Source organism: Vidua macroura, chromosome 9 (genome assembly GCF_024509145.1).
Source record: "Vidua macroura isolate BioBank_ID:100142 chromosome 9, ASM2450914v1, whole genome shotgun sequence".
In the NCBI taxonomy this organism is placed as follows: Eukaryota; Metazoa; Chordata; class Aves; order Passeriformes; family Viduidae; genus Vidua; species Vidua macroura.
The window spans coordinates 8,771,196-8,792,122 of NC_071579.1; the positions used below are offsets into that span (position 1 = coordinate 8,771,196).

The 20,927-nt window shown below is 42.3% G+C and overlaps 1 protein-coding gene across 7 annotated transcripts in view; it reads right to left on the reverse strand.

Annotated features, from left to right (window-relative positions):
• The window catches only part of SMG7 (SMG7 nonsense mediated mRNA decay factor), a 51,025-nt gene that overhangs the window by 9,623 nt on the left and 20,475 nt on the right, over positions 1-20,927 (reverse strand). For 4 of the 7 annotated variants that reach the window (XM_053984910.1, XM_053984908.1, XM_053984909.1 and 1 more), the window contains exons 3-16: positions 19,745-19,862; positions 18,599-18,731; positions 15,637-15,808; positions 14,742-14,813; positions 13,598-13,748; positions 13,131-13,266; positions 11,009-11,171; positions 9,771-9,927; positions 7,480-7,550; positions 7,107-7,167; positions 6,615-6,734; positions 5,943-6,378; positions 2,214-2,358; positions 630-1,015 (exon numbers count right to left, since the gene is read on the reverse strand). In XM_053984910.1, the coding sequence (XP_053840885.1) occupies positions 630-1,015; positions 2,214-2,358; positions 5,943-6,378; positions 6,615-6,734; positions 7,107-7,167; positions 7,480-7,550; positions 9,771-9,927; positions 11,009-11,171; positions 13,131-13,266; positions 13,598-13,748; positions 14,742-14,813; positions 15,637-15,808; positions 18,599-18,731; positions 19,745-19,862 (2,321 nt within the window). The remainder of the gene's footprint in view (positions 1-629; positions 1,016-2,213; positions 2,359-5,942; positions 6,379-6,614; positions 6,735-7,106; positions 7,168-7,479; positions 7,551-9,770; positions 9,928-11,008; positions 11,172-13,130; positions 13,267-13,597; positions 13,749-14,741; positions 14,814-15,636; positions 15,809-18,598; positions 18,732-19,744; positions 19,863-20,927) is intronic. The other 3 variants (XM_053984906.1, XM_053984907.1, XM_053984904.1) reach the window with 3 other exon arrangements.

Here is a 20,927-nt window from a genome sequence, read left to right on the forward strand (position 1 = left end):
TTGTGGAATGTCTGTGTTCATCAAAAGCAATTTCCATAGGCATCTAATGCTCTCTAGCCAAGCTTTAAACCAACAGCCAAATAGAATCCTTACTCTATCCAGTACCTTTTAACCCAAAAGCCTACAAACTAAACCTTTAGTAAGGTACTGAGCCAGCATTTTGCTGCCCAGAACACAAGCAGGGTCTCACCATTGGGTCCAGATTTGCCAGAAGGGAGATTTTCTCCAGCACAAGGTGAGGAATGGTACTAAGAGCTGTAAGGGAACTGACACTGCAACCAGTTAGCCAAAAGGAGAGTGCAGGTGGAGGTTCACACACTCCTCATCACTCACACAAGAAAACCAGAAAGGCGTGAGACAGACATACCATCTCCATACCTTGTCTATATCAGAAACACACAGCAAATAGAAGACAGAAAAGATATTCCATTCCAGTACATACCTTCCTTTCAGTTACAGCATCATATGCTCACACCCACCAAACTTCAGCTCATTTTCAAATTTGCCCAGAAGTTCACAATCAAAAAATTCTTTAATGACAATTTTGAAAGGTAATCCAGGAAGACAAGTCTTGAACATTGCCACTTATTTTTCAATAAAGCCCAGCATATAGCACAGGCCAAGTTTACCTGCTGGAATCCAGAGTGGTGTGGCGGGCTCTTCCCCAAGCCCTGCACAGCTTTCGTGGGGGACTGCTGCTGCTGCTGGGCCAGCGCTTGGACCTGTAACTGGCTTGCGGACTGTGCTGTTGCCTGAGCTGGTAAAGATGAGAGGGGTTGCTGGGAAGGAGGTGGTGTTTGCTGAGGTCCCTGGGTCATTGGCCCTGGTCCAGAGGGCCGTTGCTGGCTGTAAGGAATGTGGGACTGTTTCCCACCTTGCACCTGGTTTCCTGCAGGCGAGTGAGGTGTGGGCTGGAGGAAGGTTCCTGGGACAGAAACACCACCTGGGAAGGTGTACCCCGTGCTCATGGAGAAAGCCACAGAAGGGGGGACAACATAGGTTGGAGGAGGAAATCCTGGAAAAGATAAAAAATGCACCTTTAATCACAATTTGGCAGAACATACAACTCCCTCCAGAAAACTTTTAGTGGGGGTTTCTCTTCCTATGCTGTTCATTTAGGAAAGGTGGCACCACTCTGCATACATGCACTACAATGTCGTTCCTCACCTTGGCACGTGCATGGCTGTGATCACACAAGAATTACAAGTTTGTTTTGGAGTTTTCTTGGAATATTCCAGGCACTGATAGTGGTCAGCATGGCAATATCTGAGGATCATATGTTTCCACATCCCTGCAGTCCCTGCCTCCCAATCTCCCTGCTTTTTTTTGACCCCCACTACCTTTTTCCTTCATTGCTCTTGGGTTTTTGATGCTTTACCTCCAGAGTTTTCTCCCCTTCAAACACATTTTCAGGAACTAAACTTCTGCAGGAACAAACAGAAGCAATCAGTACAGTATGTGTACTGCTTCCTCTCAGAGGACCACCAGTCTCTGGATCAATTTAGAGACAAATCCTCATATCTGTAAGATCAATTCCTTCCCTGTAGTTCACCCTGAAAAGCCAGGTTTGGAAGGCAAGCTTTAATTCTGTGTCTCACAGGTCAGATTTTATGCTGACTTTGGGACAGGGAAGATGCCCATCTGCCTTATATTGAGGAGCTCCATGCAACACGTGCAGGGAAGACACAGCTTCCAGTTATTCCATGAGCAAACATGGATAGTAAGGTATGACAGGCAGACTCCACAGCAAAATGGGACACGCAACGCAGCAACAAGTAAGACCACACAAATTACAGCTTCAAACCTGAGCGCCACTACAAAAGAAAGTGAGTTTTAAAGCAAGCAGTGTGATTGATCTTTTGCAAGGGAGTCTGAAGCATAGGGAATGCTTCAGAAGCAGTGCTAGCAGAAAGCTTTGTCATGTTCAGACTAACTACAGGAAGAGCCTAGGCATGAAGTTCCTTGATCTCACACCCACTAAACCAGAAGGCAGGTGGCAGATTTCATGACAAACCTTGATTCCAAAGCATATGGAATCTTATTTATCTTGTTTCAGTTCTGCTATGCCCCTTTATACTACTTGATAAGATGTTCAACAAGAAAATTCATGTTCATTAACAGAGCCCCTACCTTCTAGAGGCTGTATCAACCACTATTACAGGATTTTCTTCAGTCAACAATAAATGACACTTCAAAACAATGATGCAAATTACCTGGCCGGCTAGGAAGGGGAGGGAAGGCTCCTGGGTGATGAATAGGGATGAACTGGGAACTGCTGGCCTGGCTTGGAGTCTGAGTTACAGGTGTTTTCCTGGCTTCAGATACTGGAGTCTTCCTCATCTCCGTTTGGGATTTTACCTGATACAAGAGAAAGTATGAAGAAATTAAATCACTTATCCCAAATTTCCACATTAACCATATCATGTTTCAAGGCAAAAATTAAACTCTCAGGTTGTCTGAGCAATTATTTTCTTTTCCCTACACAGAGCCCTCCTCACTGACCTCAGGCAGATTACCCTGCATGTCCTCGGGCACTTCTTGCCTCAAAAAAGCACTCAAAGATATTCACTCGGAAGATACAAAAGGCTCCTTCTCTAGCATGAGAGTGAGAAGCAGACATAGTATCTCACACCATCCAATGAACTTACCACGCTGCTCACCTGCAGTGTTTAAAAACAAGAAGGGCAGATGCTACTATGCTTCTCCTAGGGCACTGCTTCAACCTAAATTATGTTACTTACCTGCAGCACCTTAAAAAACAAACACTGCCACATTCTTCCTGGGGAGTTCTCTCAGCCTAATCCATACGGTCATGTATATGCACAAACTCCTCCACACCATGGAATTCTTTTGACCCAGAGCATACAAGACAAATGGCAGAAGTGCTTCACCTCATTCAGTTTACTGTGTAACTGTGGGGTGTTATGTTAAAAGAGCTGCACCAGTTAAAGGCAGAGAGAAGAATGTAATGTAATGTTTACCTTATTCTGAGTCTCCCGCGGTCTGGGTCTTCCTGGGGAGGAAGACAGAGGGGAAGACTACTTTCCCTTTCTGTTCAGCTCGGCAGAACTGCCTGGAATGCAAGATGGAGCAGGCAGGAAAAAGACAGCAAGCAAGGAACCCGGGCAATACAGAAAGGGCCCAGGAGCAGACCTGACACCAAGCCTCAAAGGTGAGTGAAAAGAAGGGTTCTATCAGAGATCAAATTAAAAAAAATCCAAACCAAACAACAATAACCCCCACACCATAACTGTGGGGTTTATTTAGACATTTAGTGCTGCTGAGTTGAAAGGAGTTACAGGACAGTTGTTTTCTGCCAAATTACAGTAGTAAAGGGATAGATGCATTCATATTCCTTCTTAAGTTCTTTTTAAAATTGAATTTCCCCATTTAGAAATTATGGGAGTGTAGGGTTCTTTCTGCATTTGTAAAATTGGGAGGTTTGGGTGGATTTTTCATTTCCCACTAGAAAAAGTCTGGAGGGAGCTCCACCTCAAGGTTCTGGCTGATGTGAAACACCACAAACTATGCAGGCCCTTGCTCATGTTGCATCTCTTCACCCTCCATCACATTCAGCATATTTAACTTACATTGTGCTGTTCCTTTTCCTTCCACAATAAGCCAAATATTTTTATAACCCATATATGCATTCTTTTACAGAAATGCTGGAGAATTCAAAGACACTCTTCCTGCCATGGCATTTTAAAACTCAAGCTCTATCCATCCAAAAACTCAAGTATGCTATAACACATTTCCAGAGGATGGCTTCCAAAAGGCCGCCTGCATGATTTACAGTTAACTTCATAAAAACATAAATTACTAAAATCAATTAATCAAGACAAATTTCAGTTCCTTCCTTGCTTTTTTTTGATGTCACCTCAGAAGTGTCAATGCTACCAAATATTTACCCCCACAATAGCCCTAATGTTCCTACACAGTGCTTGAGAGGCACCACTTTATCACAGGGACCTCCTTAAGAGTATGCTACACTTTGAGTTAGTCTGCACTGAACTTCCTTGGCTCCTAACATTATCTTCCCTAAAGAGCAGAGATTCAACCCAGATCACATCCTGCCTGAGCATGCAAGTTTCCCATGTATCTGCAAAGCAGGACTGATCACTTCTGTACCACATTCTTCACATTTTTGCACAGTAGGAACTGCAGCATTTAAGCTTTTGAAGGCAATGAACTACGTAGGAAATAAAGCATGAAATTGTCAGGAGTGCCAAAGCAGAACACAAACAGTCCACCAACTTGGTGGACTGGTTTCTCAGTGTGGGGGAAGCAAGCCCTCCCTCTATTCTGGAGCAGGTCTGGATAAGCAAGCCCACCAAATTATACAAAACAAAAGGCATTTCACTGGACTTGTTGCCCTAAATACAGCTGATGGAGTTAAAAAGCCAAAATTTCTATTCAAGAAGAGACAAACAATAACAGACAACATCAGAGCAGATTCTACTACAGCTGGGTTTGTTGTATCTTAAAACTAAATCAAACAAATTTCTGATAAATAAGCTATCATCCCTATCCAGAAAGCTACACATAGTCCTCAGATCTGGTAGGCTTTTATCCACCTGAAGTCCTTACTTTGCAAGACAGGGGCACAAAGATCAAAACTGGAAGTTATGCTCAGACCTGCAATGACATTCCAGATCCATTTGACAAATAAATAAGAAACTTGCTATTCTAACTCACCTATGTTGGCTTTCAGATACCAGAATCATGTTCCATGACTCACAAACTATTGCCCCTGCTTTCTGTAGCCTTTACAGAAACCCTTTGTACCCCGAGGTATGGCTCCCCTGCAAAACCAACTGAATAATGCTGCCAGTTCAGACATTCCATTTCAGAACCATGATGTTTAACAGCAAATCATCAGGAGGAAAACAGGGAGAATAATCCAAGGCTCCTAAACAACAAAAGCTGGGAAAACTGAAAGAGATGGTTTGTCTAGCCTGGGGAAAAGACCTCAACTGCACAGGCCTTTGGAGCAGCTGCAAAGAGGAAGAGTTATTCTGCAGACCTGTCCTGGGCAGCAGTAATGGGCTTTACAGAGGCAAGGGACATAAGTTCCACTTGCAAGAACAGTGAAGAACTAACACAGTTTCTCTAGGGAAATAACAGAAATCTCCATCACTATCACTGAATGGTTCCAGTCATCATCAGGGAATGACTGAGATACAGCCAAATTGTCCAGGTACAGATCAGATCAGCCCTGACACTCTCTACCCTCATTTACTATGAGTCAGTGGAAGGCAGACCAGCGAATTCACTGTTTACTTGATATATTTCATAAGTGATGCTCAAAGAAATAGATAAAAAAAGCATGCCCCTAAAAAATATAACCAGTAAAAGAGCAGCTGATGTGAAAATAAACCATTTTGACCAAGTGCTTGAGCACAGATTGACAATTTAAGAGCATAGTGGCTTTCCTTACTTTGACAGAGAGACACTTGATTGCACCCACACTACAGAGGGTCTTACTCCACATATATACAATTTAGTGCTTTTGTGACATGTTCAGTTTGTTGAATGCACACCAGTCAACTGAAGTGAAAATACAGAGTACCCAGTTCCTTCACAATAGGCCCCAGAATGGCAAGAGCATGACTACAACCTGGCCACATGAACTGCCTTGGTGGCCTAAATAATTTGTGGAATGGGTAGAAATCTGTTTTTTAGGACAGTTATAGCACCTCTCATTGCACTATTTTTCCCTCTCTCCCTCCTTTTTTGAGCTAGCATCAAGGAAATACAAAGAGATGCTAAGATCACCATCACCTGGTCTTTGAGGTAGAAATATTTTACATTACTGAGCATTAGCTGTAGCTGCAGGGCCCACAGCAAGACCTCAGCTCTACCATACTCTACACAAGCAGTGACTGCTGTGACACAACATCACACTGTCTCAGGCACAGTATTCCTCTGAGCTAAAGGCTTACCTGAACTGCCACATTCTGCTTTCCTGCTTCCTGCATCTTATCCAAGCCGCATTTCTTGGTCTCATTCTTCCTTTTATTGTTATCCTTCTTCCCATCAATCTTATTTGCTACTATTCCTTTGCTAAAGTCCCTTCTCTCCCTCACTATGTCCTTTGGGGGGTAGATGCGCCCTTGTTCTCTGTTCATCTCCCGGGGCTTGATATTCTCTTTGAAGGTGACCATGGGTTTTTCTCCTGCATCACAGCTGTTGCTCAGGCTTCTGCCAGAGGACAGCACTGATTTGAGTCCAGGGCTCCCATCAGCACACAGCGGCTCTGCCATGGACGTCTCCTGCAAGGCGAGACTCTCTTTGGCTTCACTAGGGTCCTCCAGTAAGAGCTCCGGGATTTCTGTCACAAACAAGAGCTTTCCTACCTCGTTTTCACATTGAATCAACCTGAAAAAGACAGCAAGGAATTAAAAAGCAACTATATACACTACATTACTTATCATAATCAGTCTGTGAAAGAATAGCATGCTGACCCACAGAACATATTGTTAGTGCTGTCAGCATCTTGTGCTCACATTACAGCTAACTGCTGCGTTGAACAGAGAGAAAAATAACACTCCACACTGGCTCCTCTGTCACCTCACCTTCCAGTAGCATGGGAAACACAAAGCACTTGCAATTACCTTGGCTGGTTATCAGCAATCCATTTGCCTGTGAAGATCAGGCGCTGCTGCCGTATCCGACGCTGCTGCCCTTCTTTATCCCCTGTGATTGCCTGGTGGCCTTTGGAAAAATCCAAGTTCCTAGTATTGATGCAGAAGAGGGAATAATAATTACACAATTACCCTCTGCAATATGCTATTTTTCTAGAAATATGTGTCAACATTGCTCTATCAAAAGCTCTGAACTTTCACCAGATATTATTCAAAACATGTCTGATTTACACATGTAATTCTCATCTGGTAAGATGCATCTACATTAAAGAGGTTCAGCAGGGTCATGAGCAATATTATAACCTCAAGAATTTCTTAGGGCTACACCATCCATTGCAGTTGTTTTGAAGAGAACAACACCAATCTATACAGCAGTAAACATACATAAATAAGATATTGTAAGGAACAGCCAGTGTCTGTAGAAGTCATGACATCAACAAGGGTGCTTCAGCTGTCACCCACCTGAATGAGGGCCTCAGGGCCAGGAACCCTTGCAACTCAAATTCTTCTGGAAGGGGGGTTGCTGGCAAATAGACAATAAACAGCATAAGGAAAGCATGAAAGCATTGAGCACAGTATCACAGCAGATACCTCAGCATGGTCTCTATACATACTAAAGCCTTCTATTAAATTGGTCCACCCCGCAATTTGAGGAATTCAGGAACGATAAAGCAGAGCAGTTTGCTCAGAACAAGAAAAAGCATTTGCAAAGTATTCACATGAATACAAGAAGACAACTTGTTTCCTTATTTGCTCTTCAACTGTAACTCCCACATCAGCAGGAAAAATATTGGTTTTCCCAGCTCTTTACAGGACAGACTACAAGTGTCCTTACCATTATTACTGGATAAATCTTCTTCATGAGGCTGGAAACTATTTAGAAGAGAGATCAGCCAGGGCCATATGCTAAAAATTAGAAAACAGGCAAACCCTGAGTGAAAACTGCATAACATGGGATGTGTTTGCTTTACCAAAAAAACACTGAATGCTGTTACCATCACAGTTTACATTAATCCTCTGTTTCCCAAGAAAAGTTTCTTGCAAAGTGTCAGTGAAAAGACCACTTTCTTGAAAGAATTACTATTACTAAAAAGCCAACCTGAAGTTCCCAAGGAAGCCAGGTTCTCACAGCACAGTGTTCATTATCCAGCAGGCCAGAGAGCCTGTTGTGAATTTAACCAGATAAACCTAGAGCATGAGCAAGTGCTGCAAGAACCTGTCTGCATTTCATGCTTTGCAGTCCAAAGCTGATGGCTCTCAAGGCATAGTCAATGAATCAGTTTAGGCAGCAAAAGAATTTATCAAGACACAGCTGTGCAGAAGTACTTCTGCTCCGTGAACAAGAACACTGTACTGTAGTGCTGGAGCATTTACCACCAAGAGAAGAGACTCTAAGTAAGGGCTGCACCAAGAAAGATCATTAAACCAGAGGTGAACTTGCAGTCCCCTGCCTTGCCCTCACAATACAGTAAAACAAGCAATGACTGGAAATTCTTCCCAAAGGCCCTGGAGCAAACAAATTTAAAATCACACTGATCACTGTGTTAACATTTAACTGCTACCACCAGGCTGCTTGCTCCTGTTTGCTAGAAGCTCCCACCCAAAAGTCCAAAAACCCTTCTGCTTTACTGATGGGTACCACAGAAACAACAGAAAATTATTTCAGGATGCCCGCTGTGCTCAGTCTAGGAGAAATGAGTGTGTCCTCCTCAGCAAGGCTTTCAGACATCATGCAGCACACAGCCTGGAGAATGCACCGTGCCCCCAACAGCACTGTACACCCTCAGCTGCTTTCCTGCACGGCTGCAGGCACAGACAGCATGATCTTCATGATTACTCTCTACACTACACTGAGCAACAGCTCCTTCCCATGACTGACAAGGAACAAAAGAAGGAAAAAACACCCCACAGGTCTTCAGTAAGGCAAGTAAAGTCCATATGTTGTTCAGAAAATGGGTTCCTTCAGAGAATCCCAGAATGGTTTGGGCTGGAAGGGCCCTCCCACCCTGTGCCATGGGCAGGGATATCTTCCACTCCCCCAAGGTTGCTCCAAGCCCCATCCAACCTGGCTTTGGACACTTCTAGGGATGAGACAGCCACAGCTTCTCTGAGCAAGCTGGGCCAGGGCCTCACTGCCTGACAGGAAAGGATTTCTTTCTAACCAATCCACATCTACTCTCTTTCAGCTTAAAGCCATTTACTCCATGAATTACTACCTGCATGTCCTCTCTGCAGGGACTACTTGATATCAACTAGGTATCTTGCCTATTAAAATACAGGCATAAGTCTTCCTTGAGGATGTGCAAATGGCAGAAGTTATCACCATCTCCAAACCACATCTGAACTCTTCTCCTTAATCTTGCCTTTAGGAATTCTGTGGTTTAAGCTCCCAAAACTCCAGAGGGTTTTTTGTTTTTTATTTAACAAAGCAAAGTTATAGGCACCCCTGTTCTCCATGCATCATACTGCTTTCCTTGAGAGCCCATCTTAGGAACAATACTCATCCAGCTGCATCAGTAACAGTCACTACAATCCTAAGAATCACTGTACAGAAATACTTTATTGAATCACAGTAATTCATGAAAATTTAACAGACTATTAAAAAAAAAAAAAGTGAGTTTTGAGCAATTTAAGCCTTAATTTATGAGATTAGTTGCAAAAGTGAAAAATCAGAGCAACAGTCCAGAACAGTTATGCCTGCATTGACACTTAAAGAGCCCCTCTACTAAACTGAATTTAACTCCTAGATGAATACATTCCAGCACTGCCCAAGTGATGGTTTATTGCACAAAATTAAGGCATGTATTCTCCTGCCACTTCCCCCAGTAATCTGAGAAATCATTATACTAGATAAGACTACAGGAACACTCAGTAGTTATGCTCAATCTGGACATTTTAAAATAGATCCCCTGATTGCAAAAAACTTACAGCAAACCTAAAGACAATTAAAAGAATCAATTTGCTCATGTAACCGACAAGTCTCATGTTTTGCTTTATGAACTTTCTGTCATTTTGGTATCTGTAATGATGAGTTGTATGATCACTTTTCCCATGACTAATTTGTGGATCAAAAGTAATTAGGACCTTCATGCAACAAAATGTAACAAGAGAAAGATTAACACTCACTACCGTCTTTCATCAACCACTGCCTCCTGGAAAACACTGGGCCTAAGCTTCAGCCAGTCCATCGAAACCTTCACAGCTGGAAGAGGATATGCAGCCCCAGAGTCCTCCTGGTAGTCATTTTGTAAAGGACACTTGCACAGGACCCCAAGAAATGACACTAGAAAGAAAGTAAGAGGAAAAAGCAAAAGAAAAAAACTCCATTATGTGGGAATGATACTTCAAAGTTGACCAAATAACCTAATCAAATATATCCACCCCATAAACCCCTATTCTAAGAGCTAGTTCTTTACAACAAGGCAGCCCAGCTACCTCATCTTAAACAATCCACCAACAGATCACAACACAGGGCTTTTTAATAGTTTTCTACTATGCATCAGAATCTTGATGTTTATATCTCTTCAACTGTCATGGCAAGTCATTTTGGTAAGTTAAAAAAAATCAGCTGAGACAAGCCCAGTGCAAAAACAGTCACTCACCTATTTATCAGAAATCATCAACTCAACTACCTACCTGCACTTTATTCACTTCAACCAGCAGGCACACAAATGCACTGGAGCTCTGCAGGCAGGCACCCAGCCCAGACCCCTTAGAGCACAGAAGGTGAGAAAGAGTAACCACACCCGTGTGACCATGGTGCCTTCAGAATCAGCTCCAGGCTGGAATTTGGAGAAATCCAGCTATTCAGAAATTTAGTTGTTGACAAACAAGGCCAAGCTGACAACAGCCTCAATCAAGTTAAGCAAATCAGCATTATGTGGCTAGAATCTAAAATGCTCTGCACTTTCACTTATCTCCTGGTTGATATTACCAAGGGTAAAGAAGTATCTGAGGTCCTGGTTGACTCAACTTCAGTCCTGTTGAATCAGAACCAGTTCCATTCAAAGCAACTCCAACTGTATGCAGCCAACTGGGGAGCAGCCCCCAAGAGGGGTACTACTCACCGCCAAGCTGGATCCAGTTTTGCACCCAAGTTAAAATGCTCTTTCAGAACCAGGAAAATGATGCAGAGTTCTGTAAAGCTTCAAACAGAGTAAGTCCGGACACAGAAATCCAGTATTAGTCAGCACTGCTGACATCAATGATCCTGTGTGACCATCATCTCTCACAACTTTCTCCCTGATGTCTATTCTCAGCACTTACCTCAGACAGCCATTAAGCTAGATCCTGACAGGAAATTACTAATGGATTCCACATTAAAATCAAGAGAACTACAAAAATCAATTAGCTCCCACACTTACTGAAGAGAGCCAGGAGCTGTGTCCAGCAGAGCTGCTCATCCTGGCTGTAGCTGTGCTGCTCTGTTTCGTTGCTGAAGTCTCGCAGGTGGTGCAGCTGGAACAGGTTGATCACAGTAATATGGACTAACTGCTGAGAGTTGAAGGCCTTCTGGAACAACAACCTCTGCAACAAAGACACAGGGTGCATATATTTTTAGATGGCAAAACACATGCTTGAAAGGATTGGTAGTTGCTCCTTCACTGCTTGACTAAGGTTTCTGCTCTTACACAACATTCATTCTGGATTTTATTTTCAAGTCATTCCTCCCAGCACAGCACTGGGCTTTCCAGGAAGAACCCACTATTAAGCACAAGGTTTTTGCTTGTACACCAGCTCAGGCACACAACAAATCAACATCCCCTTTGCAGATGGTTCTCTTCCAGAGCAAGTGCAACTTGGAATGTGCACTGACAGCACTGCAAAGGCCCATAGATCCACTGGGTTTGTCTGCCTTTCAAAGAACCAGCATGGAGAAGGTGACATTAAAAAAAAAAAATCCCAGGAAAATTTAACTACTGCATGGTTATGCATTAAAGACTAATTCCACACCTGATTTCATGGGTCACAGAATGCCTTGGCAGACTAAAATAGAGAGAGCTATCTACAAATGTCTTTCAGTAACTATGCTAGAAAAGACACCTTTCTCAGGACAGGAAAAGAGACTTCAAGGCTTTTTGTGGGAAAAAAGGAGCTATCCTAAATCTCAGCCAACAAATCTTCAGACACATAGGAATCAGTTGGATTAACTAGTATAAGCATCAGGAAAAGGTTTAAGCTCCACGTTCACCCTTGACTCTCTCATTTAGGGCATGAAGCACAGTACAGCTGACAACTGAGACTGGCAGAGCTGCCAGCAGCAGCACCCAGGGCCTGACTGAAATGCTCCCAACCCTGCAACTGCTCTCCTCAGAGTTAAAATGAGCCACAAAGCTAAAGTGATTCACTACCATACAGCCAACTTCACATCCACGTCCAACTTGAAGCCAGAAGAGTTGCTCTTTGATAAATTGGGCCTTATGTTGCATAATACAAACAACAAAAAAGGTAATCTAAGCAACAAAGCAGGGCTCAATTAGCTGTTTCAACACTCTAGATCAGTCCAGAAAATAAAGACTGTTCCACTTCTGAGCAATGCTCATAATTATTGATTAAAAGCACTCTGAAACAACATAAACTGCCAGGGTTGGAGCAGCCAATTCATAGGAAGTGCTGTGGATTTTTAAATTTATTTTAAAGACAGTGTGAACCTAGCTGTAGCAGCACAATTCAAGACAAAAAAGTGTAAAAGGACTGTAAAGAACATTTGTGATTTTTTATATTGCTCAGACCACATTCCCCTTCCCTATTTTTGAAAAGCATCCACTGGTCTGCTGAACATATCCATCCTCCCTGATGCTTTTCCACAAATTAGGACGCTGAAGCAGAGCAGTTTCCAAAAGGCATTTACCAGTTAACATAATGTGCTATCTGAAACTGTACTACTTTGCATAAATACCATACAAAACTCTTTTGTTTTGATCTTGGCTGTACTGTCCAACATAATGAGCTGGGTATGTAATCAGTGGGACTCCTGGATTTTCCATGGAAAACACGTTCAGCATAGTTCTAGTCTGCACAAAGTAAGGTTGTATGGGACACTTTTCAAGGGCAAACTGTTAACAGGAGAGGCAAGTTTTCCAAGGCAGATTAAAAGCGGCCTTAATAACCACTGGGAGTGAATGAAAGCCACCCAAAAAATGAAGCCCTCTAAATTCCTCAGGCCACTAAGCCAAGACTTCACAGATTAATCAAGTCCTTTTCACAGGTATCCAAGAATTATCCAGGTTAAAGAGCAGAGAATCAACAGTGGTCTCTGATTTCTCCTGTATCTCCACCAACAGACCATGTGTCAAATGGGAAAAATCCCTAATCTTGGCAGAAATTACCAGAACTATCCAATGTTAGCAATGCAAACCTTCCCTAACTGGCTACTTGACCTTCCTGTATTTTATCATGTGAAAGAATGATTACTGGACTGTAATTTCTGAACTCAGCTGCTAAAAATATTCTCATTATACTAATTAATATGTTGTTAGAACTAACCTTGAACTGTTCTTCCAGCTTTTCTCGAAGAGGGCTCAGCTTCTCCAAGCTCTTACTCAGGTACACATGGCCATGAAATTTAATAAATGCCTTGATGAAGTCAGACACACTCCATCGAGTCTTCACCTCATCACGACTGCATTTAGAATAGAAATACCTGATTCAGTCTTTGGAATCACACACAGCTGCACATAACACTACAGAATTACTCCAAAATGAGGGAGGAATGTCCTGCAAAACTACTTTTTGTGTTGGCACAATATGCTTATTTCCTGCATTCACTAATCAAAGTCAGGAACATCACAAACTATTCTTCGTTCCATGCACCTGTGAGGATGCTTTGACTGGACAAAGCTTGAGCGATTTCTGTTTCCACTGCCAAATATGAATAATTTCTAGCAAGGCAGGTACTTTTAGAAGAAATATCTTCCAACTTACCTGAGTGGCAACAATTTACTTAGTCTCACCTTTCCAGTGCTTTAGAAAGTGCTTTTTGTAGGTTAGTGGAGGCAGCTGGGAAAGGAAACTTCACAGCAATGCTTCTGCAGTAGTAGAAAATTGTGGTCAAGTGGTCTCCTTTGGAGGAAGCTAGGATAGCCAACTGATTATAAGGCTGACCTAAGGGAGAAAAAAGCAAGCTGTCCAACAAGTTGTCCTGGGGGGAAACATGCTAGATTTCAGAGTACATGTGGTCACTTGGAAAGGGAGCATAAAGTCCTCGGTTCTTCAACAGACTGAAGTGGCTCAGATGCACCTGCTGACCCTTCCACCCCAGCCTTGGATCTGTACCACTTCAGTGAAAAAGCTTCTAAACTTCTACATTTGTGGTGCATCAGCTGTCTGGGGTTTTTTTGTGGTTTTGTTTGTTTGTTTTGTTTGCCTGTGTTGCGTTTCTGTTGTTGTTGTTGGTTTGGTTTTTGTTTTGTTTTGGGTTTTGGTCTTTTTTGTTTTTGTTTGGTTGTGGTTTTTTGTTGCCCTTTTTTTTTTTTACTCTGGATGGAGAAGGAGTGGGTATGGGGGTCTCTGATTTTGTTTGCTTGTTTGTTTCAGGGGGTTGAGTTTTTGTTTTGTTTAGTTAGAATGCAACTGGCTAAAAAATTGAATTACTCGTTTCATCAGCCCAGCTCAAAAGTGACTTATCCTTCTATCACCATCCCAACATTTTGGGCCACTGGAAGACAATAACTAAAAAGCTAGCTCCCTGAACTAAAGAACACATGAACTGCCATCAGAAACTTTATATAAACTTTTTATAAATTGGCATGGGAATAAACAACAGAAGAAAAAAAACAATGCTGGTATAAAGCAAGTTTTCATTAATTGTCCTTTATAATGTATGAATGTAACAAAGTATAGCAGTAGTGAAGCCTTGGAGTAAAGCTGTGTATTACCATCCTTGTTTCTAAACCTGCACAAAAGGAAGCAACACAGATCATGCAAATAACCATTATCTAAATGATTTACTGACATGTGAGGCTTTGTTGTATGGCTTTGCAGAGAATTTGGAGAGGGATATTTATATAAAAGCCCATGTTTTCAACTGCCACAGAAGAAAACAATACCCCAAATCTTCCTTTGGAATTATGAACTGAAAAGGTATCCCAGACTCACCATTAGAAGGGACAAGCTGAGCTGCATGTCTATAGTAAGACTCTGCCTGGCTGGTCTGATTCCTATAGCGAGCTAAAAAAACAGCAAAAATCCCAAGTTGAGGCACAAAATTCCAGTCTCCTGCAGTTATTTTCATAAAATGCAACTTACCTGAAGAGCATTTCACTAGTATTTCAGAAATAAGCATCAGAAGAACGTGCAATTACACCAAACAGCACCAAGATGTCACACATTCAATTCTGAGGTGGCTGTTTTGCCTCAGACCTAAGACTGTCTTATGGACAACAGTGCCAAGAACACAATATACAGAGAGCTAAAAATTTTTTTCATCCCTCTTTGCACAATCACCAACTAGATCTATTTTTAGATTGTTCAAAAAGCAACTGCATATTCCTGTGAAAAGAGAACTTTCTACACCACAAAGATTTACTCAAATCAAGAAAGAAATAATCCTGTTGAACTTAATCTGAAAAAGATACCTCATTTATGAAAAACTGGATTTCTAACTGGTGCCCTTGTGCATAAGATGTCTTCTGGAATGGAGAAGTGTGGTAGCCTGCTGCAACAAGCTTTTGTAATAGTTACCAGTTTCAGCACTTCCCTGTGCCTACCAGCTAGAACATGATTAAAATGCTAGGAGACAGAGTCTAGCAGATCACTAGCAAGCCAGTGATTAACTGTCTCAGTGTGTTAATGTGTACACACACTAGGTAAGTCGGAACAGAGTTTCTTTCCAGGTCTTTCCCCCACTGCAATGACCACAGGCACAATCAGCAAGGAGCTACTAAAGTGGAGCACACTTGCTCCAGCAGTTGCTGTGGTACATGGAGATCCCTCTCTAGAAGCTGAACACAGACAGAACTCCACGTCCCAGCCCTTTCCCTCTGAAACTCACCAATATCTCCCAGGTGGACAAGGCAGTGCTGGCAAATGTAGGAGCAGGAGCTGGACTGCGGCTTCACAATGGCGCTGGTGTGCGTCTGTTTATTGCTAATGATCCCCAGCTGGGAAGACTTCACACGGCACGGCAGGTCTACATTAAAAACTGTGCACAATTCCTGTAGTAACTGCAAAAATGGGCTGGGTCAGTAGCAGCTCCAGACAGGCACTGGACAGGCAGTAAAACAAGTCACAAAACTAACAGTGCCACTCACAAGTGTGTGCCCGCCACAGATGAGCCAAACGTATTTGAGGTGAACAAACTCAAGTTACTGAAAGTGAGACTTGAAAATACATTCTCCATATGGAATTCATTGAGTTCCATTGTGTCCACTGTGTTCGTCTGCCCAGTAAGAAAAAAAGCTCTTCATCCCAAACCAGTAAGCAACTCGATCCTCATGATATTTAAATCACCAAGGATTTATCAGTGGAGATTGACTATGGGAGGTCTACAGATATTGTTGGAGTTATGGTTTTGCTTTGTCTTTTGGTTTTGTTTTTTCAGTAGGACACTCAAGAGGAACACAGTGGGTTTTAAACCTTCAAGAAGTGACACTGTTCTCAGAAAATATTAGAAAGGAACATCCCTCACTCTCCAAAGCAGCTTGTTCCAACATAAGAAACCACACTATCCCAACTTAAACTTTAGAAATAAGCTGGAACATAACCAAGTTTGTAAGCAACACAAGGCAATATTAACAGTTCAGTGGCTGAGGTGTCAGCAAATATTTGTGCTAAGCCAACACAGACTCTTTCAAGGAACAAGGCACCAGCTACTTGATCAAATATTTCAAAAGCTGATTGAAAGAAAGCCTCAACTCTGCCATTCTCATTAGTACTTTTGAAGTTTCTCCTAATGGACTCCAGCAAATACTCTGCAAAGTAACTGCAACCAGAGAGTGAAGAGTGTTTGTTGGACTGAGTTCTAGGGTAAAAAATGCAGGTAAGAAGTGACAGACTTTCTCCCAGCTGGGAACATGCTCAGCCTCCAAATAAAACAGACCTGCAGGAGGGTTGCACTTCCAGATAAAGGCACAGAGAAAGCCCATGGCTGACAGAGACACATACACTGTCAGCAGGATGTGACATGATGCTTTTGCTTGCTGCAGAAAGAGGTTTGTGTTACACCTCACACCCCTTTGGCTCTGTCTTTAGACAGTAAACAAAAAATCATCAAACGAGAGAGATCTCACAGATGAAAGCTGGATAAAAGAGAGCATCTTGACATCTTCAAAGATGCCAAATTAAGAAAATTCATGCTCTTGTTCAAAGATGTCACTTGTGGAGGCCTCACAGCTGGAGAACAGGTACCTTAGCTGAGCCAAAGCTTTAGACTGTAAATGTAATTAACATCACAGCAAACAGAGAAAGATGACCCAGTCTGTAGTGTCAAACTCAGAAAGAATAAAATTCCACGATCCACTGCAGGAAAGAATAAGGCTTTTGCAAGACAAACAGTGTAGAGGTAGAACACCCTTGGCAACCATGACAGCCTGTGAAACTGGCTACCTCCACAAGCAGCTTTACCAAAAAACAATGCTGAAAGGGAAAAAAGGGAAGCCACAAGGTTACTCTGGGGTTGGCGTTGCAGATATCTGGAATCCAACTAGGAAATTATACAGTATGAATGACCTACTGTGAGTGCTGTAAGCTGAAGACAGTGTAAATTAGCCATGACAAAGTTTACTCTGAACACTGAGAGAGGATTCAGCAACCATAATGTTGTTGAAGCAGACACCAAATGAGGGGAAAAAAGGAAAGAAATGCAAGTTATCTTTACTAAGGCCATCATCATACACTGACTCTTATTCTCCATAATTTAAATCTAATGAAATCTAATGAAGTCTAACATAGGAGAGAGTGTAGGCAAAAATATGTCAGTAAGAAATAAGTATATGAATAGGAATCACACTCCTTTGGCAATTAACTGAAAACCTTGCAAAAAATTCTTGGTCCAAGAGCACTCAGTAATACAATTTTGCTTCAGGGGAAGAGAAGTTCCTAGAAGTGAACTAATTGTTCTAATTGTTGTCAAAAATAAAGACTTACACCTCAATGCTCATCATCAGTGTTAGGAGTCACAAGGAAGGGGCAAAGAACGAAACATCAGGCCATCACACACATCCTGCGCATCTGCGTTTGCCGCACTTATTTCTGTTCCTGAGTAACTTAATCCAAGAACAAACTGATTATCCTTGCTTATCCTTCACTATACAGCAAATGAAAAGGAATGAAGGCAATGGCCCACAAACACATACATAGGAATGAGAAGCCAAATGGGAATTTTTAGAGAAAGAGTACAAAAAAAGTACTAAGAGTATATCAACTAACTCATCTGCTGGGCTTGAGGTTTTTTTGTGTCATCATTTCTGTAAGACATTACAATTAAAAGACAAAATTCCTCACCACAGGTCACTGCAGAGACAGAGTAAATGGCTTTAAGAAGGGACTGGAGAGCCACTGAAGGCTACACCTTCTAACAGTTAGAGGATTCACACAGGTGGTAGCTCAAGAAGGCAACAGATGCACAGTGAGAAGGTGCAAAGAAGTATCATTCTACCCTTTCCTGCTGCTTTATGATTGCTCTGAGCAGGCACGGCAGAGCACAGTCAAAATGGACCTTGACCTTACCCAAAACAGTGGGGTTTAGGCATTGAAGCAGATTCTGTTAGAAAGGAACCTAAATTGCACCAAAACAACTACCAGATGCACAAAAGTTTCAGCTCAAGACCGATCAAAAGAAAGCCCATCACCAGATGTCTGTCTCTCAGCAGACATCTCCTGCTGAGAGCACCACAGTTAGCAAGGTGCACTGCTCAATCCAATACAGCAGCAGTTTCCTAAGCTAAGGGCAAAGACCAGATTTTACCTACCTAAAACTGATCCTCCACCCATCCCCTCTACTTTGTGCAACTCACCTGTGTGTAGAAGCCACTAGCTGCCTCTAAAAACAGAGAAAGGTTCGCCTGAACTTCGCTCCGATTCGGATTTGCTCTGTTTTTCGCCTGACCCTGGAGTGTTGTGATCTGATTTTTAAAGGCATGATTCCAACTGAAAATAAAAGAAGCATTTATATTTTTACTTTGGAAGTGTCTTATGCAGATGGCATAAATAACAGGAAAGAACTGTTTAATTACATAGCATCAGACATGAAGAATATTCAAATTCAGGCAACATTCAGATGAGAACAAATGTTAAATATGGAATAACCATCTTTCCTCACGTCTCATATCTAGGGAAAACAGATCCTGATATATATATATAGCTAAGATATATGTGTATATGGCTAACGCTAATGTCATTAATATTTGCTTGCAATTGTTCTATTTTAGGCAGCCTAGAAGTCCCTCCCTAAAACAAGATGTGGGGAACAGAAATGAGGGTTAAAAATCATTCAGTAACTGGAACCACAGAGAGGAGAACTCAGCCAGCCTACTCATCTGGTTTCCCTCAATGCTGAAAGAACCACATGCTTCTGTTAACTAAACTTATTACAACCCATGTCCACACCATAAATAACAGGGAATGGATTCAGGGCATGGAGAAAACCCAGCTGGATCTTCCCCTGATTTGTAAGGTGTCATGAGCAACCCAGTAATTAACTCCATGAGCAACCCTGATTATTCCTCCCTCTGCCCAGCTCTACCTCACAGGGCTTAAACACTGGTCTTCAGCAGCTACTCAGCTCCTGTTAGACCTTGCTCAAAGCTCCAGGCGGTTACATCAGGCAAATTTCCTCCTTTCAGGAAAATGCAGACTTCAGCCCTTCCCTGAGAGTAGAGCAGACTGGTGCTCCTTAGCTTCTCCACCTCCATCTGGCTCTACAAAACCCAGTCCTGCATGACATGGCTGCCTCTGAACTGCCAGAGGTAAAGCACTAACCTACTGCATGTTCTTTATCAGCTCTGCAGTGCCTTCTCATGTTTCACCCATAGCACAGCTCTCATTTTAAAGGAAAAAAGATAACCATTCCATAGGATACAATTGCTTTTCTGGAAGTCTCAGGCTTTCCTGTTCCCCAGCCCAGATCACATACATACACACAAATTCAATGAGGTACTTACAGGTCCTGCTCCACTTTTTTATCCAAAGCATATTCCAAATCAGTCACTAGCATTTTTTGATATAAGTCCTGTAGAGCCTGTCTGGATGTCCAGACTTCTGCTGGACCCAGCTTTGAATCTGAGCAACAAGAAAGAAAAAAAAAAAAAAACAAAAAACACAAAGTCACAAATTTATGGAGTTAATCTGATTTTTCACTCATTTACCAAATGAAAGAATAGAGCTCAGTATAAGATACACACCACCAAACACCTGCTTTTATCAGTTTCCTCAGAATAGTGAAATACAAGAACTACAGAGGGGTTGAGGATTGAATGCTCATTGCTTAACTGATGAGTCTTCTACAACACCAGAACTAAATGTGAACAAAGTTAGCAGCTGGCAAGTTAAAAAACAAAACGGGTAGGAGGATGTGGTTTTCCGTAAGTTCTTAAACAGCAGAATTTCTTACCACTGGATGAATTTAGAAAAATTTCCAGTGTAGCCAAAAAATAATTAGCAGACAATAAATCTATAGAGGGATGCTAAATAGGACAGTGCATGGACACATGCTGTTGGTGTTTAAAGAACACTGTGGGCAAGTACTGCTGCGTGCTTGCCATTTCCTAACTCTTCAGTAGCTATCTGCTCTCCATCCCAGAGGGCGAGTGCAAACACCGCTCCCTGCTATTGAGGTACAGAGTCCAACTTGCCATGGCTTCTACCACCACCTGGGCTGGGGCTGCAGGAGCACAAGGGATGGGCCTCACCCCAGGGAAACCATCCTGATGCTGATGGTGGAGCCACTCCTGTTGGGTTAGGTGGCTCCAGGTGGTTTTAATAGTCCTATGGGGATTACACCAGCCTGCTACTTTCACTACACCCAGGTGGCAAGAACAGCTGGGCAAAGTTCATGAGGGAAGCTACTTTTACTGCAGGGCTGATTCATTAATATAAATAATTTCCATTTCCCATTAATATATAAAGCTTAAATCACAGCTCACAGCATTTCACTGCATCAAGGGCTGCACTTTCACAACACATGGTAGTGCTCAGATCAGCATTTCCTCACCCAGGTTCTTTAAAACCACCCAAATCCTGGCTAATCCCAAATACAGCAGTTCCCAAGCTAGTCTGGGCAGGAGTCACAGAGTGAAGCAGAGACATGACCTTCATCTCCAAATGTTTAGAACATCCAAAGTCAAC